Source organism: Perognathus longimembris, chromosome 11, assembly GCF_023159225.1.
Source record: "Perognathus longimembris pacificus isolate PPM17 chromosome 11, ASM2315922v1, whole genome shotgun sequence".
NCBI lineage: Eukaryota > Metazoa > Chordata > Mammalia > Rodentia > Heteromyidae > Perognathus > Perognathus longimembris.
Genome location: NC_063171.1, coordinates 31,098,427 through 31,117,710, shown reverse-complemented (window position 1 = coordinate 31,117,710; position 19,284 = coordinate 31,098,427). Strand labels below are relative to the sequence as shown.

Here is a 19,284-nt window from a genome sequence, read left to right as displayed (position 1 = left end):
GAGAGGGCGACTGAAGCCGGGTGGGGCCGGGCCGAGGCTGGGGCCGGGCGAACCTCTGGCTTAGAGCCACCGGGGCCTCCAGCGGGGAGCGGCGGCGTGGAGGAGCCGCCTCGCGGGCTGTCGAGACCTGCGAGCGGAGCGCGGTACGGACCCGGGCCCAGCGGCGCGGCGCCGGTGCAGCGAGAGCACGATGGCAGCGTCCGCCGGAGTCGGGGCGCAGATGGCAACCTCGGACCGCATGCGCTGGCCGTGGTCGGTGCTGCTGGCGGCGCTCGGGCTGTGTGAGTGATGCCGGGGCCGGGGCGGGGGCTCCCGGTGTCTCGCACGGGTCCGTGGCGGGGTGCCGCGGCGCGGAGGGGGAGCGGCCTGCGCGGGGCGGTGCGGGGCGGAGAAGCCCGGCCCCTGGGGGCGCGAGGCGCGGCGGCCGGCCGGCCGGCCGGCGGGCGGGCGGGCGGGCGGTGGTCGCAGAGCCCCCTTTTCCTCTCGGGGTGCGGGGCGGGGGTCCCGGCCCGGCTCCCCCTGGAGCGTGTGCGCAGCGCCATCCCGCTGCGCGGCCGCGGCTCCTCCGTGCTGACGGCGCCGGGTCGCCGGGGATCCTGGCACTCTCCACCTTTGGGAGGGGGCGGAAGGTTGCAGGATTTTCTTTTGTGAAGCCCTTTGTTGCTTTATTTCCTCATTTCAAGCCCAGGCTGTGTTTTATCTTGCGAGCTCTGTTTCAGATGCGCTCACATCCTTTAGACAGATTTTTTTTTCTCCTTAACTATCCCTGATGGAAGAGTTTTGGAATCCTATCAGTTTCATCTCGGGTCCACAAAAAGCACCAAGTAGTCGTTCAGGTTCCTCCTGGATTAGAAAGTAAAGAGCTAGAAATACTAGTGAGATGACTTGGCTTAAAGGAATTTAGATAAATCCGTATAATTCAGACATGATCACCATAATTTGGCAAGATGTAGAACATTTCAAAAGCGTAATTTTAATTTTAAAAAGTTCTCCCCTCCCCCCTTATATCCTGGCTCAAGGTATGGGTAAATCTTGATGGGAATTGACCCGATTTCCGTGAATATGGTGAGTTGTTTTATGGATGCCTGAAGTTGTGTCTGCCACAGGACTTTGTGCGTGTATGTTGTTCCAAGTAAAGTACTTGTTGCTGTCTTAGAAGGTGGATAAGTAATAGTTATGGAGAGGGCCAACTGCAAAGAAACCACGGGGATTTTTTTCTTACATTTTTTTTTATTGTTTGGCCAAATGTCAGTTTTACATCACAGAATCTGAATATGGCTTTACTCAGTAATTTCCTTCATGGAAAAGTCCTTGGTGTAGTGTAGTCTTTGGAACCAAGAAAATAGGTGAAGTTTTGTTGGATTACCAACTGTTCCAGTTAACCATTGAATCCAGGGGTTATAAAATCTCAGTGTGAAAATCCCTTCACCCTACAGGGGTTGACAGAGGTACGAGAGAGAGAGAGACCAGATCTATTTTGTGTTGATATCTCTTTTAAAAAGTTTAATAGCATGCTGCTTTTTAATTATTTTGTTTTGGTAGAGGAGGTGATGGTTGTGTTTGTGCTAAACAAGTAAAAAAAAATAGCTTAAAGCTAAGGTTTATCAGAAATCTTACTGTGTTTCAAGCAGAATTATATGTTGTAAAGTCAGACATGGCTGTGGAGAAAGCAGGGTGATTTCATTTTCTCTTGGGGTATTAAAAGGAGCAGAACTAGGGGAAAGCTCACTCCATTTTATGGAATGAAGTATTATCCAATTCTGGAATACATAAAGTAAAACCAGTTAAGATCCTTTCTTGGGGCTGGAGTCATAGCTCAGTGGTAGAGAGCTAGCATTTGTGAAGCCCTGGGTTCCATACTTAGCACCAAAAAAGAAGCCAAGCACCTGTGTCTCATGCCTGTAACCCTAGCTACTTAGGACTGTGAGATATGAGGATCTCAGTTCAAATCCAGCCCAGGCAGGAAAGTCCTTGAGCTCTTATCTCCACTAAACTACCAAAATACCGTGAAGTGGAGCTGTGGCTCAAGTGGTAGAGCACTAGCCTTGAGCAAAAGGAGCTTAGGGACAGTGCCCAGGAAGGATTGGCAGAAAAAAAGGAAGGAAGAAAGGAATGAGTTTGTTTCTTAACCAAAACAGTAGCAGAACTGATAACCAGAATAATAGCCGTGTATACACTGTACATACCTCTTCAGTTCTATCTCCTCAGATGTTCACAAGTCTGTAGCTTATATTGTAGGTTAACTTTAGAAAATGATTAAATGTTTCTTCTTGGCAAATTGCTTTTTCCTGGTTGTGGGTACTGCACATGAGACTTTGTCTTTACATGGGCAGGGGTTATGGGTCATGGAGCAGAGCACCTGCCTAGCAAATACTACCAAGAAAATAAAAGTTCATGCGCAGTACCTCCTCAGATGTTCACAAGTCCGTAGCTTATATTGTAATCCTAGCTATTCAGAGGCTGAAGCTGAGATCTAAGGATCATGGTTCCAGGTTGACCACTACCAAAATGCTAAAAGTGGAGCTGTGGCTCAAGTGGTAGAGCCTTGGGCAAAAAAAGCTAAGGAACAGTACCCAGGCTCTGAGTTCAAGCCCCACTACTGGCACAGGTGGTGTTTGGTAAGATGACCTATGACTTTGGGATGTGGGAAGCTGCACGGTCTTGGAAGATGGGCTTTTCACAGATAAAGAACATGGGAGGGGAATAAGAATGCTGGGGGAAAAAGGTGGCTGAAATTCATTGGGATATTTCAGATGTTGGTAATACATCCAAATTGAGATTTGGAAGGCAGTTCAGTAAATGCTTCTAGAAATGAGAAGAAAGTTCTAATTGGAAATACAAGGTGTGTGACCAGTAGTTAAAGCTTGAAATGCTTGGGTGAAGTCAAGGGAAACAACCTATTAACGAGGTAGGACAAGAGAGAAACTGGGAAAGTATGTTAAAAAAAAATTTTTTTTTATTGTGTTTGAACTCAGAGCCTTGAACTTCTTTTTTTGTTTTTTTTCCTCAGCTAGTGCTCTACCACTTGAGCCACACTTCTAGCCCTGATTTTACTGTTTATTTTGGTGATAGACTTCCTGGGCTGGCTTCAAACCACAATCCTCTGAGTCTTAGCTTCCTAAGTACCTAAGATTATAGGCATTAGCCATCAGAGTTCAGCTTAGGATCTTTGCAATTTCTGTTGCTTGTTGACCAGATTTGAACTTGACAATCTTTTTCTGCAGTTGAAAAGCCTCACATCTTCTTGTCAGTTTTCTGTATCATGTGTTGAATTGTTGTGATGATCTAATAAAATGTTAAGGGGTTGGGGGATAGCTCAGTGGTTGAATGAAAGCTTGAGGCTGGGGCTGTAGCTCAGCGGTAGAGCATTTGTCTTGGTTACCAGCACTACAAAAACAAAACTTAAGTTATAAAAGAAAAAAAATTAAATATGTGTCTGTGTCTATGTGTTTTACTACTTTTATTCCAAAATATTTATTAGGCTTTGATACTGCCACACAAAAAAGACAGCTATTAAATGAAAGATATTTTGTTAAAGTTAAATTATTTTCCCATCCCCTTTATTCAACTAAATAAACACATACTAGGTACCAAGCGCTTTTTTATGTACAGATACAGCAGGGAGCCCAGATTTTAGTGGGAGGCTTCAGACAGGGTGCACATACTCAAATAAATGATAAATACCAAAGGACAGATTAAATTCCTGGCAGTCACCACTTTTAAAAAGATGATTTCACCTACTATGAAAATTTGCAGGGCTGGGAATGTGTCTTAGTGGTAAAGTGCTTGCCTAGCATCCATGAAGCTGTGGGTTCGATTCCTCAGCACCACATAAACAAAAAAAGCTGGAAGTAGTGCTATGGCTCAAGTGGTACAGTGCTAGCCTTGAATAAAAGAAAGCCAAGGACAGTGCTCCTTGCAAGCCCCAGGACTGGCAAAAAAGAAGAAGGAGAAGGAAAAGAAGAAGAAAGAAAAATTGCAGTAATTTTTTTAAATGAAGATTTTTTTTTTTGCGTTATAAAATGTTTTAAACTTACAAAGGATGTAGTGTAGAATTCCAGTAAAGATTGATCTTTCCTGCTGGATTAAAAAAATATGATTTAATTGGGAGATGGGGACAAAAACCACACCTTGTCAGAGATATTGCTGGCTCTCTTCCATCTAGTAAATGCTTGCCTGCCTGCTCAGTAGTTCTTTCATTCCTCACTGGGGCTAATTTAGTTCAGCCACAATCACAATCCTGGGTGATTAGAAGCTTCTAACTTGAGCCAAAAATTGTGGTTTAGTTATCTTTTGCCTGAGAGTTTGAATTCTGCATGTAGGACATGCATTTCACATGGATCTCAACCATGAACAGATTTCAGTCTTGCTCTATAAGACCACTGCTGTCATTTTTAAAAGAGAATAAAATCATTTGTTTTGATACAGATTTCATATCAAACCTGTTAAATATACCCCCTTCGTCACAGGGAATTTAATTATAAGAAGAACTAGAAGCATCTCCTTGAGAGCTCAGGTGTCATGTGGCTCAAATTCTAGGTCCCTAAGGCTGGTGAGATGGGAAAGGCTTCATATGTCGTGAGTAATGTTCCTTTCTTCCTTTTCCCTTCTTACCTTGCCAAGTGCTTGACATTTACAATGCCCTAGGGTCCAGACAAATGCCCTTGGAATTTTGACTGCAATAACGAGGCAGGGGTCAGTTGATTTTGAGACCATTCATAGTGCCTAACTTGAGAAATTATCATATTTCTCTTGGGACTTTTATGGTTTTGCCCTTTAAACCCTTTCCTTTACTTATTTCATTTTATTTTATTCACTCCAAATTTTCCCATGAGACCTTTACCCAAGATGATTTCATTGATAGATTCTCTTTCAGCAGTTTTTAAATTTTAATTTATATTTACCTTTCTTTTGAAACTCAGTCAGTTTCAGTGACAACTCTGATATATTGTCTAGGCTTGTAGCTTGAATAGCTTTCTGGCATTGGTGATACACTGTCCATTCCATAGGTTTTAAGTCACAGATATTAGATTGTAGTATGTTTGTAGGTCCTATTCATTCATATATGAAACTGCCCCAACTGAATGGAATCCACAGCTTTTTGGCCCTGAGTTCAAGCCTCAATACCAACACTCTCTCTCTCTCTCTCTCTCTCTCTCTCTCTCTCTTTCTCTCTCCTCCTGAAAAACAGTCATGTAGCTAACGTGGTAGAGTTGGGACTCCAAAGCACATATTTGCATCCTTTCTGCTCTGCTATACACATTAATCTTCAGAGTTTAACTGTTGTTTAGAAAGTTTCTGGAATGTCTTAAGGGTTTACAGAGAGTCTTTTTAGATGTCCTCAGGTCTTCTGTTTGTGGCCAAGTTGTTTGAGTCCCTGATGGGTCATGAAGAGATGAAGATATTACCATGCTGAACCCATCTTTACACATGCTGCAGAATCTGCCACCCAGTGTTTTGACAGCTCCTTGGGTTTTTGGGGTTTTTTTTAGCTTCTTTTCACTCTGACTTCTCCCTCTACCTAGGACACATAAATTCATTTGACTGAGTGTCAGATACCACACCCGATTCTGAATAGTTTTGTACCCCTTCTTCATCAGGAGGAACTACACGTGGACCAAGTCATGAATCTGAACTTTTCTTCTCTCAAGATGAGTTCTTCCCAGCAGGCTGTTCAGGTCTTCCTGCAATTAGGTTCCTGGCGTGTTTTGTACTACCGGATGTTCATACAGGCCCAGGAAATCCAAACCAGAAACTCTCACTCACTCCTTTCCCTGGATACTCCTCAGCATTGGCATAGAGACTTGTTTATTAATGAATGGGAAATTGGAGTCTTGATTATTTCCAGCTATTAGGAATTTAACTTTTTTTTCAAGAGCGAGTTTTTTTTTTTTTTTTTTTTTTTTTTTTTGGCCAGTCCTGGGCCTTGGACTCAGGGCCTGAGCACTGTCCCTGGCTTCTTCCCGCTCAAGGCTAGCACTCTGCCACTTGAGCCACAGCGCCGCTTCTTGCCGTTTTCTGTATATGTGGTGCTGGGGAATCGAACCTAGGGCCTCGTGTATCCGAGGCAGGCACTCTTGCCTCTAGGCTATATCCCCAGCCCCTCAAGAGCGAGTTTTGATGAACCTTAATGAGGCTTGCTCCAACTTTGTATACTAGAGGAATCATTGACTGTTGGCTAGTTTGCAATCAGGTTCAATGATATGGAGTTCAAGCCAGAAAGAGCTTGGGAGATGATTTCCTCATTCTCATTTCACACTAAATGTTCCACAGCCCCTCATCTGCATTATCCATAATCTTAAGAGCTCTGAATACCAAAAGCTTTTTCTTTTCATTTTGATATGGGCACTTTTTCTAAAGTTAAATTTAAAAGTTTTGTTGGCTGTACTGAGGTTTGACCTCTGGGCTTTGTACTTGCCTAGTCAGTTGTACTACCACTTGAGCCATGCCTCTAGCCCTTTTTGCTAGATGCCTTTAGCCCAAGGGTCTTTAAAAGACATTCCAGATCCATGCTGAAGCACTTGTCACAATGCTATCTAATTTCTGCCTCCTATTTGACACTTTGTTAGAGATGCCCTGATAGTGCCAAACCAACTAATTTGTTTCAGGCCTTATCTTTCTGGCCTATGTTACTTGACATTATCGACTCCTTTATTTTATTTTATTTTATTTTTGTGACTTTGCTCCTAAGTCTTCTCTCTGACTTTCTATCTTCCCTCTGAACACTTCTCTAGGTATTTCTCTGCTTGTACCCAAACATTGATTTTCCTCAGGCAGATTGTGACCTCATTCCTCTGCTAGTTTCGTCTTTGGTAGTCCCATCCAGTTTTTGTTCACTACAGTGTACCTCAGACAACTGTAGGCATTTAGTAAGCATTTGTTGGATGAAAGATGACTTGCATATATATTCCTAGTGATCTGAACTGCAAACTGACCATTGCTCACCACAGGTCCTATAGTCACTTGAAGGTCCAGAAGCATTTCAAAGCCTTATTTTGAAAACTCAGTTCCATATGGTTCTCCTCTTTGAACTGTGCCTTTACCTCCAGTCTATTATTCTTGTTTTCTGATGTCCCATTTGTATTTCTCAGTTACTTAAACCCCAAAATTGAGTGTCATCCTAGAATCCTTTCTTTCCCTCACTCCACCTGCTAGATTTAATCAGTTGCCAATAATGCTCGCTTTCTGTTACTGAATTCATCCTTCCATTGGGCTAGAACAAATACCAATCATCCTAAGTATGAGTCACTTCAGAAGCCTCTGAAATGGTTTCCCTAACTCACGTTCCCTTCAGATCTGCCCTGCCAGCTGTTCCCAGAGGAATCTCTAATGGGCCGGAATAATTGGGCCATGCTTCTGCTGAGATCTTCCATCCTCCTTATTATCTTTAGGATAATGTGTTCTACTTTAATGCTGTGACAAATATCTGAAAGATTTATTCATTGGTTCATGGTTTCAGAGGTTTTAATTCATGGTTGGCTTCCTTCATCGCTTTGGGCTGAGGTGAAGAGAAGCCTCTTGGTAGAGAGCATGTGATGGGCTAGTCATGTGATGTCATGGCAGCTGGGAAGCAAAAAGGAGGGAGAAAAAGGGGGAAAGAAGAAAGCAAAGGGGCTGGGAATATGGCCTAGTGGCAAGAGTGCTTGCCTCCTACACATGAAGCTCTCGGTTCGACTCCCCAGCACCACATATATGGAAAATGGCCAGAAGGGGCGCTGTGGTTCAGTTGGCAGGGTGCTAGCCTTGAGTGGTAAGAAGCCAGGGACGGTGCTTAGGCCCTGAGTCCAAGGCCCAGGACTGGCCAAAAAAAAAAAAAAGAAGAAGAAGAAGAAGAAAGCAAAATGGGAGGAGGAGCTGGTCAGGGACAAGAGACCCTTCAGAAGCATGCCCCTCCACCACATCTTCCTCCAAACATGTCCTACCTCCTACCACCTCCCAATATTGCCACCAAATTATGAATCTATGAAGGGATAAATCCATTGAAGTCAGAGCTCTCATGAGCCAATCACTTTCCAAAAGCCTCACATCTGTATACACTGATTGTTTCTTCTTTTTAGCTCCTGGTTTCTGTTGTCTTGCTTCCACTCTAGCAGATACTAGAGAGATAATATTTATTTCACTGCCAAGTGGAAGGTAGTGTGAGGGGCATGAGCTCAAGAACCTTCTAGTTCATGGTAGACTAATTGTGAATTCATTCAATAAATGTAGCTCCATCCTGAGAAGTATATTGAGAGGGAATGGACCTGATGGCAGAGCCTCTTGCACAGGGCTGGCGTACAAACCCAGACCTATTTTGTAAAAAATTTTACGGCTTCATAGTCATGTAGAACTAGAGTCACACAAGTTTCCACACTCAGCAAGTTCTGAAACTTGGGTTTTGATGCTCTACAGTTGTCTTAAAAGTCTTCATAGTTTTCTCTCCCAGTTTGGATTTGGGATGTGAAGTCTGATTTGACAGTGGAATTTACAGGGTATTAGAGCCTCGGTTCAAGGAGAAGTTGTGACCTCTAGCTTCCTAGGGGTGGGGTTTTGAACCTCAGTTTATCATCCCTTGGTTCTCCTGCCCTGTGACTACTGCCCTTCCCTGGGGTAAGCAACCAAACTCCATCAGCAAGAGAGACCAGTGTTCCACTATTGCCCTTGCCTCTGCAAGGGAGGGGGGAGTACATGTGGGCCCACCATGAGTTGGGAAGGATGAGAGTCAGGTGTGGGTCCCAGGTATATTGAGGTTGAATGAGATGATGATCATTCTTGTGAGACTGGTGGCACCATAGCAGGTTCACAGACAACTTGGCAAAGGTCTCATCTTCCCCATCCAGGTACCAAATACTTTCCTACTCCTAGCTTGAGCTCTGACAATTATGTACTTCTAGGCTGCATAAATGGGACGATTGGTCACACATTCTGGATGAAAAGCTTATATCGCTTATGGTCTTGAGCTAGGGATATGATCAGTCATTTGTACTTCAATTCTAGACCAAGGACTACTGTTGCTTTTGAGGGATATCCTTCTGTCCGTTTGCCTTCTGCTTGTGGATGAGGCCGTAAAGTGTTTGAGGGAGGTTTGATTTGGTACTTCTGTTTTTATTACAGACTGTAAACTGCAGTGCATTAGATTTGCCAAGAATTGAGATCTGCGAATTGAGTTTGTTGTTTTTTTTTTGTTTTGTTTTGTTTTTTTAAATTTAAGACAAGACTCATGTAGTCCATGCTGTCCTGGAATTCACAATGTTCCTCCTGAAGCCTCCTTATGTTGCAGTTATAGGCATGGGCTACCACACTCGCCCATAGATTTACCTTTGACAGTCAACACAGACTTCATTAACAGGCAACATACTGCAACACTTTGAAAAACACTTTTTATAAGGAGCCTTGTTAAGGGAAGAGAAATTTATAAAGGATTGTTGAAGAAATATGCGGTATATTTCTTTCTGTTAGCTGCTTTTCATTTTATCCTTCATTTGGCTTTGGATTCTTATACAATTGATTTCTGTGATGTTCTACTACAGTATCATGCCTGCTTTTTGGGGGATATATCAGACATTCTCTTAGCATTTTTTGCTCATGGCTGATATTACCGTGTAAGCCATACCTCTAGTTCTGGGTTTTGTGTTTTGTTTTGTTTTTCTGGTTATTTGGAGATAAGAATCACTTGGTTTGTCTGCCTGGAATGGTTTGGAGCTAAGATTCTTAGATCTCAGCCTCCTGAGTAGCTAAGATTATGGGCATGAACCACCAGTGCCTGGCTTAACATTAGCATTTTTTTGGAGAGATGTGAAGAGACCCTGCTTTATAAAACTCACTATTGCACTATTTAGGATGCTCTTGGGGACATGTCCCTTACGCTACTCTGGGTGCCCTGTATAAAATAACCTTAGGAGAAACATTTCCTAGACATTCAGACCAGCAAAGGCTTTGTTACTATCAGCATATTTCCTGCATATCCAGGTTTTATTTCTCTACTTTTAACATTTATTGATCTTTAATTTATATTATCCCTGATTTTTATACATTTATTTATCATAAGACACATCAGCTTTATATAACTAAGCAAAGTATAAAAATAAAGATGCCTCTTTTTCTGGTAATCATGATATTTTGTTCCATTTTTCCATTGCTGTTGTCCTGGTTAACTTCTCATTCTGTGCCTCTTTGTGAACAGTTGTTGCATATTGTTTCAGAGCCACACTGCCAGTCTCTAGTAAAGTAGCACTTGTGGGGGTAGACAGGGATGCCTTTCTGTCCTCTGCTTGTGGCACTGTTGATTCCACAGCCCCCAGCATGACTGAGCACAGCTGAGCAGCTTAACACTGCAGTGTGCTATGGGGTGTACAAGGGCAGACTGGGAGAAGAGCATAGGTCCTTTAAGTGCTGCAAGTCCATTTGAAGAAATAACTAATGGATGTGAAATAAATGGGACCAAAGATTTTAGACTCATTACTAATGCAGTACTGGTTCTGAGAAAGGAGAAGCTAATGTCTTATCTTGATAAATACCTTTCTTTGTCCAGAAGTATGTGTTATACAAAAATATCCACCTGTTCTTGTAACTGCTTATTTATTCATGTATGTAGAGCTTATGCGAGGCCAGGTTGTTTGTTATTTTAACCCTCTGCAGTATTAGCTCATTTCAACCTTAGCCTAATTTTGTGAAGTTCCCTGGGTAGAAAATGCCTTAATCTGAAATGCTTGGGACCAGAAGCCTTTCAAATTTTTGTTATGTTTTTGCCAGTCCTGGAGTTTGAACTTAGGGCCTGGGCATTGTCTCTGGCTTCTTTTTGCTCAAGGCTAGCACTCTTCGACTTGAGCCACAGCGCCACTTCTGGCTTTTTATATATATGTGGTGCTGAGGAATTGAACCCAGGGCTTCATGTATGTGAGGCAAGCACTCTACCATTAGGCCATATTCCCAGCCCCTCAATTTTTTTTTTACTTTGGAATATTTGCATATATATAGTGAGGTATCTTGGGGGTGGGACCCATGTCTAGACATGGTTCATTTTTGTTTCATATACAACTGTGAAATAACTAATTACATAATAATTTTAGTGTGCCTGTGTTTTGACTGTGATTAGCCACATGAGGTCAGTTGTGAAATTTACTACTTGTAGTGCCATGTTGTTACTCGATAAGTTTTGGATTTTAGGCTTTTGGGTTAGAGATGCTCACCTTGAATTAGAATAAACTTGTAGTAGAAGAAACTGAGGCAACTTCTTTGTTGTCTCTGGTAGTCCTGTGTCTTCCAGTGTAGCAAACCAGAAAGCCACACTGGTACTTTTAAAAAATTTTTTTATTTTTATTTTTCCTGTCAGTCATGGGGTATGAACTTAGGACCTGGGCACTGTCCTTGAGCTTTTGTGCTCAAGGCTAGTACTCTACCACTTTGAGCCACAGCTCCACTTCTGTTTTTTTGTTTTTGGTTTTTTTTTGGTAGTTAATTGGAGATAAGAGTCTCAAGGGTTTTCCTGCTGGGGCTGGCTTTGAACCACAATCCTCAGATCTCAGCCTCCTGAGTAGTTAGGATTACAGGCATGAGTTACTGGCGCTCAGCTCACGCTGGTATTCTTACAGGAAAATATTTCCAGATATCTTGTTAAAAACTTGCCTTACTGAAGGGACAACTTTTGATGTGTGAATCAAACATTGGAACACCTATCTAAATAAACTCTAAGAACCTCCAAACAGATGGGTTGCCCATATCTACTGAGCTCACATATAAACCTTAATAAAAATTACTATCACCAGGTGCAGTGGTATACTCCTGTAGTCCCAGCTGCTTGGGAGGTTGAGGCAGGAGGGTCTCTTGAGTCTAGGATTTGTGGGCTAGCCTGGGCAACATAGTGAGATCCTCCCATTTCTTTCTCTCTCTTTCTGTCAAGTTATCAACCAGATTTGGTGGCTCACACTTGTGATCTCAGCTACTTGGGCAGGGCAGAGATCTGGAGGGGCAAGGTTTGAGAACAGCCAGGAGAAAAAGTTAGTTAGTGATCCCTTGTCTCAGTGAATAAAGCTGGGTGTGGTGGTGGTATTTGCTTGTCATCCTAGCCAAACAGGAGGCATAAATAAGATGATCATAGTCCCAGCTGGAGCAAAAATTCAGATTCTATTAGAACAATAATGAAAAGCAAAATGTGGCTCAAATGGAAAAAATACCTGCTGGAGCATGCTTTAGGTCCTGAGTTTAAACCCATGTCCCACCCCACCCCACCCCACAGTTATTATCATGAACTCTTTGTAACAATGAGGGAATATTTGTATCCAGTTATTACACTGTACTTATTTCTATTACATTGAGACTAAAATGAAAGCATAATGACATTTGCTGCCATAGGTTTCTTTTTTTTTTTTTTTTTACCAGTCCTGGAACTTGAATTCAGGCCCCAAGCACTGTCCCTGGCTTTTTTGCTCAAGGCTAGCACTCTGCCACTTGAGCCACAGTGCCACTTCTGGCCGTTTTCTGTATATGTGGTGCTGAGGAATCGAACCCAGGGCTTCATGTATATGAGGCAAGCACTCTTGCCACTAGGCCATATTCCCAGCCCTGCCATAGGTTTCAGAATAAATGTTGAGCTTTCTCCACATTTGAACATGAGTTGTATGCTCCCCTTCACTTCCCTACAATAACAAATCTGTTTGGGATGGAGGAACTGATCACCCCATATTTGCAGCAAGAAAGGAGAGGTTTGCTACTCACATAATGAGGCTTTCTCAGGAGATCAGGGCAGGCTTCCCAAGAGGGACAAAACATGGCATTAAGGAAAGGGAACTGGCTTTATTTGTACTGTGATCAGGTAGGGGTCTGGGATGGGGGGGTCTCACTTGCCCTTTTAGGTCAGGCCTGGTTTGAACTTTTTATTGTTTTAGGAACTGTTAGGCTGCTTTCCAAAAGGTTTCATCATTTTACCTTCCCAACATCAGTTTGTTTCGTTTTGATCTCATCTGGTCTAGGACAGGGTTGTAACCTGTTGCCCAGACCAGTCTTTCTCTTGCCTGCATCAACCTCCAAGTGCTGAGGTTACAGGTATGGGCAGCATACCTGGCTTGCCTGGTTTTGGTGATAGCTATCTTAGTGGGTAAGAAACTGTATCATTGTGGCTTTGATATGCTTTCTCCTAGTAATTAGAGATGTTTCAATGTTGTTTTCAAGTGCTGATTGGCTAGTTTGTGTATCTTCTTTGGAGAAATATCTATTCACGTCTTCCCATTTTTAAATTGGAATTTAAGAGCTCTTTATGGCATTGGATACAAGTCTCTTATCAGATAAATGATTTGCAAATATTTTTTCCTACTTAAGGGTTCTCTTCTTGATTTCTTGTTAGTTTAAAGCACAAAAGTTCTAAATTTTCATCAGGCCCAGTTTACTCATTTTTTCCTTTGTTGCTCATGTTTTTGGTATCCTAAGAAAACATTGCCTAATACAAGATCACAAAGATTGGATCTTTGGTCTTCTTCTAAGAATTTTGTAGTTTTAACTCACTTTTGTAAGTCCAGTCGTTTTGAGTGAATCTTTGTATATGGTATGTCTATATTTTGCTATTTTTCATTTTATAATCTATTATCTTGGAACTCATTTTAGACCAGCATTAAAGAACCTCCTTATTCTCATGATGTTATTAAACAGGCCCCACTGATGGAAATTTACATGAACATGTAAACATGTTTGAAAACTATTTCAAAATGTTAGTGTGGCTGGTATCTGCAATCCTAGCTACTCAGGAGGCTGAGATCTGAGGATCACAGTTCAAAGCCAGGTTGGGCAGTAAAGTCTGTGAGATTCCTACTGTTTGTTAACCGCCAAAAAGGCCAGAAATGGAGCTTTGGCTTAAGTGGGAGAGTGCTAGCCTTGAACAAATAAAAAGTTCAGGGGCAGTGTCCAGGGCCAGAATTGAAGCCCCAGGACCAGCATATACCTCCCCCCCCCAAATAATAATAATAAATAAAATTGTTACATCATGTGAACCTTCTCTAGGCACAGTTTCAACATTTTCAGACTTGATTCTTCTAGGCAATTCTTGCCATTCAGAGAACTTGGTAAATGCTGATCATCTGGGGAGAATGACCCTGAGGAATTTGAGGGATTTCATTCTATTAAACACTAAGAATGTAGCTGGGCTCATGTATGTTATCCTAGCTGCACAGGAGGCTGAGATCTCAGGATTGTGGTTCAAAGCCAGCCCAGGCAGGAAAGTCAGTGAGACTCTTTATCTTCAGTTAACCACCAAAAAATCTGCAAGTAGTGCTGTGGATTAAGTGGTAGAGCCCCAGCTTTGAGCAAAAAGGCTAAGGGACAGTGCTCAGGCCTTGAATTCAAGTCCCACCCAGTACAGGTGCATACATACACACACACACACACACACACACACACACACACACACACACACACACACACACACACACCAAAAATAAGGTAGAAGCAGAAGATTCAGTTAGGTGAAATATCTTTTGGTGGAATGAGATAGTCTAAAGTGTTGTACAGCTCAGTCTCTGACTTGGTGCATATATACTTTATATGGCTTGTTGTCTTGTCTCCCTGTGTATATATGTCACAGTAAGTAATAATGTAAACTTGAGTCATACAGCTGGACTCTTTGAAAGCTGTTAAGGATCTGGAGACTCTGAAACACATGAATTTCTTTGTTAATTAAAGAAGTTTGGGGGAACCTTGAAACAGCTGCACTTGAATAGTCTGCAGAGGTTTATCTATCTAGTCATTTGAAAGTAAACAAAAAGGCCAACCGGAAGCCACTATGGATATGACAGAATCTGTTCATTCAAGGTCTTAAGACTTAGTATAACAGTTTTTTCTTCACCTAGAGACTGTTCACATTTCATACATGGGCAGGTGAGCAGAATATCACAAAAGAAACTTTGGAATGTTCAGATCCTTTTTCTGTTCATAGGCTCTGGATATCTTTCAGTAAGTTACTTTCCCTTCTGGGCCTAGTGGTTTTTCATGTGTGAAATAAACCTGAGCCAGATAGTTTCCAGATCTGTAACAGATCAGAGCACTTACTTAGGAGTTGGTGGAGGATCTGCTGGAGGCAAGCTACAGTCAGCACTGCATCTGACTGGATTTCAATGGTGCCTATAGTAGGAAAGTAAAAATTTTTACAGCTGGGTGGGGTGGTGCATACCTGTAGTCTCAGCACTCTGAGGCTGAGGCAAGAGGTTTGGGAGTTCAGAGTCAGCTATTTAGGGGATTCAGGCCTGTCTGCCTAGGCTGTATAAAGAATACTCTGTCTCAAAAACACCCCCAAATTACAAAAGCTCAAATATTGCATTACTGGGTATATCTGTATAGGGACAAGTAGTCCATATTATTGTTTAATGCACACAGAAGAAAATCACATAGGTAAAGTAGTTTATAGGTTTATATAAAATTATATAAAATAAATTGATTTATTAGTATTAATATTATATATTATGTTAGTAATAATATTAGTAATAGAAGTTTTCTATTTGTCCAGGATTGATTGAAAGTAGAATGAAATAGGCACCAATACTTGTCAAATAATTCCGTGTGTCTCTTCTCCTTCTTCCTTTCCTCTTCCCTCCCTCCTTCTCTTTCTGTTTTTCTTTTCTTTCTTTTTTTTTTTTTTTTGCCAGTCCTGGGGCTTGGACTCAGGGCCTGAGCACTGTCCCTGGCTTCCTTTTGCTCAAGGCTAGCACTCTGCCACTTGAGCCACAGCGCCACTTCTGGCCATTTTCTATATATGTGGTGCTGGGGAATCGAACCCAGGGCTTCATGTATACGAGGTAAGCACTCTTTGCCACTAGGCCATATCCCCAGCCCATAAGAAGTTTTGTTTTTTTTTTTTTTGGCCAGTCCTGGGCCTTGGACTCAGGGCCTGAGCACTGTCCCTGGCTTCCTTTTTGCTCAAGGCTAGCACTCTGCCACTTGAGCCACAGCGCCACTTCTGGCCGTTTTCTGTATATGTGGTGCTGGGGAATCAAACCCAGGGCCTCATGTATACGAGGCCATATCCCCAGCCCCTCTTTCTGTTTTTCTCTCAATCAAAGAAGTCTGCTTTTATTGCTTACAAATTTTCAGTGTTGCCCACAGATGAAGTTCCAACTTAATCTGAACTTACTTTTTCATTTTTTTCTAGGAGGAATGGGCCTATTTAAGGGCAAACTGGTTTCTTTATTTTGATACACAATAGGTGCTTAAACATTTTATTAACCATAGCCATTACAATTTGACTAAAATGTGACTGCTGTTTGTTTACTCTTTTAAATGTCCTTTGAGAGCCTTCTGATCATTGGGAATTGTACTTGGTGCTGAGCACATCAAGGCCAACCAAGGTGTTATTCCAAGCCCCAGGAAGTCATAAATCTAAGCCGGGTGTGATGGTGCATGCCTGTAATCCCGGCACTTCAGAGGCTGAGGTAGGAAGCCCTGGAATTCAAGGCCATCCTGAGCTACATAGCAAGACTCTGCCTCCAAAAACAAGTCATGAGTCGTGCAGGGGAATTCGATGAATGGCAATACCAGAAAATGCATTTTGTTTAGCACTGGAAAGTATTCTGTAGCCTGTAGACTCATACAAACACTGGAATGGTGTGTGAGAAATACTGTGTGGCCAGGCAGAAGGTCAGATCAATGTTATGGCAGGTAGAGTCTTGAAGTGCTGTAGGGTTTGAGAGGCTGGCCTGGCTCCGGGTTGAGTGAAGAATGGGCCTCCTGTGCTGGAGGGAGGGGGGTGCCGAGGGAAATGACAGGCTGAATGATAGCCACCTACCAGCTGCAGCCTCCTCAAATGGAAGGGGGAATGGAAGCACTTGAAAAATCCACTGTGGGGCTGGGGATATGGCCTAGTGGCAAGAGAGCTTGCCTTCTATACATGAGGCCCTGGGTTCGATTCCCCAGCACCACATATACAGAAAACGGCCAGAAGTGGCACTGTGGCTCAAGTGGCAGAGTGCTAGCCTTGAGCAAAAAGAAGCCAGGGACAGTGCTCAGGCCCTGAGTCCAAGGCCCAGGACTGGCAAAAAAAAAAAAAAAAGAAAACAGAAAAATCCACTGTGCCACGCTGAGCATTTATGAGCTTTGTAAAGCAAGGCTTGAAATAAACTGGCACAGACAAATTTGCATTGAATTCAGATTTAATTAACAGCCTGCCCAGAGGATACCTGAGTGAGAGACATTGTCTCAAAGTGACCATAGATCTAAAATGGAGAGAAATCTCTCTTTTGTAATTCATGTCCCCTGTTGGCTTAGGATTCCACTATTCTGTTTTTCCAACTTCAAGTTGCTGTGGTAGCAGACTGAAGTTTACCACCCTTGTGGTAAACTTGAACTTCTTAAAACTACACCAGAGCAGCAGCTATCATGCTGTCTTCAAACCTTGCAAAATCTGGGTACTGAGCTTAAGGACTCCAAATTGTTATCTATTTATACATTTAGACTTGTAAGCATGTTACTAAGAACATAGTAGAGCAGAAGTAGATCTGTGGCTTAAGTGGCAGAGTGCTAGCCTTGAGCAAAAAGAAGACAGTGACAGTGCTCAGACCTTGAGTTCATGCCCCAGGATATTCTCTTTCTCTGTCTGTCTCTCTCTGTCTGTCTCTCTCCGTCTCTTTTTCTCTTGTCTGTCTCTGTCTGTCTCTGTCTCTGTCTGTCTCTCTCTCTCTCTCTCTGCCTGGTACTGTCCCTTAGCTTTTTCAAAGGCCTTCCAGTGGTTCTAAACATGTAACTGCTACTCAACACAGCCAAGAGACGTTGAGACTTTATTTTACAATTCTGTTCTACAAAATACCATGCCTGAGGCTAGTTAGTAAGCCAAGCCTGGACTGGCATTTGATGGAGTGTACATACAGGTGCCTTTACTTATAAGATCAATAGTCAGCTACATTCATGAACCTGCAGGTTTTTTTTTAAAATACCTAGTCAGTATTCCATACTAATTAAATGAGAATCTAGGGGTAGAAGGATCTGGCTTCAAGGCAAGAGTATTTTTGTGTATGTATGCTGTTACTGGGGCTTGAACTCCTCAGGGCCTTGCATTCTTACTTAGCTTTTTCACTCAAGGCTAGTGGCTCTGCCACTTTAGTCACACCACCACTTCTAGCTTTTTAGTAGTTAATTGGAGATATGAGTCTCATGGACTTTTCTGCCCCAACTGGCTTCAAACCATGATACTCAAATCTTAGCCTCCTAAGATTTACAGGCATGAGCTACCAGCGCTGGCAGTATGCCAATACTTGGATTTTTTGCTCAAGACTGGCACTGTATCACTTGAGTCGAGCTCTACTTCCAGCTTTTTGGTGGTTAATTGAAGATAAAAGTCTCATGGATTTTCTTGCCTGGACAGGCTTCAAACCATAATCCTCAGATCTCAGCCTCCGAACTAGCTAAGATTAGAAGTGCTATCAGTGCCCACAGCTAAGACTATTTTTTTTTTTAAACTAGACTGTGTTTCAGGGCAATTTTAGGTTTACAGTGAAATTGAGAGTAAGGCACAGAGATTTCCCTATACCCCTTGCACACACATGTATGTCCCCCCATCAACATTCTCCACCAGAGTGATACATTTGATACAGCTGATGGACCTATGATACCACATCCTTGTGGTTCAAAGACCACAGTGTTTATATTAGGGTTCACTCTTGCTGTTGTGGGTTTTTGTGGGTTTGGACAGCTATAGGATGATATGTTTACCATGATAGAGTTTCACGTTAAATAGTTCTGGTATTTTTTTTAGGCATTCTTCAAAGAGTTTTAAATATTTGTCATATTTTGGTGGTGAGGAATACCCCCATTGCCATCAGCCATTGGTGTGTCCCTTCCAGACTGTTCTTCTGTCATTGCAGTCATATTTTATCTTCCCTTTTCTAGTTAGACTGACTTTGGTTTCTTCTAACACACTAAAAATCTTCTGAGATATTAGAGTTCAGAGAGAGAAATTTAAGGTACAGTGGTCTTACTCAGGTGCCAATGGGTCATGCCTGTAATCATAGCTGCTTGGAAATCTAAGGATTATGTATGGTTCAAAGCCAGCTCAAGCAGGAAAGTCCTTGAGACTCCTATTTCAAATAGCTGCAAGTAGAGTTGTGGTCCCAAGTGGTAGAGTACCATCCTTGAGTGAAAAAGTTAAGGGACAGTATCCAAGCCCTCGTGTGCGCGCGTGCACGCGCGCGCGCGCGCACACACACGTAAACTCAGGGCCTGCTTCCTGGGCCTGGTTGCTGTCCCTGAGTTTTTTGCTCAAGGCTAGCACTTTGCCACTTGAGCCACAGATCTACTTCCAGCTTTTTTGGTGGTTGATTGAAGGTAAAAGTCTCA

The 19,284-nt window shown here is 42.5% G+C and overlaps 1 protein-coding gene across 1 annotated transcript in view; it reads left to right on the top strand.

Moving 5' to 3' along the window:
- Window positions 1-19,284, top strand: part of Mpzl1 (myelin protein zero like 1) — a 45,332-nt gene that overhangs the window by 3,224 nt on the left and 22,824 nt on the right. The window contains exon 3 of the mRNA XM_048358183.1: window positions 65-281. Coding sequence (XP_048214140.1) covers window positions 65-281 — 217 coding nt within the window. The remainder of the gene's footprint in view (window positions 1-64; window positions 282-19,284) is intronic.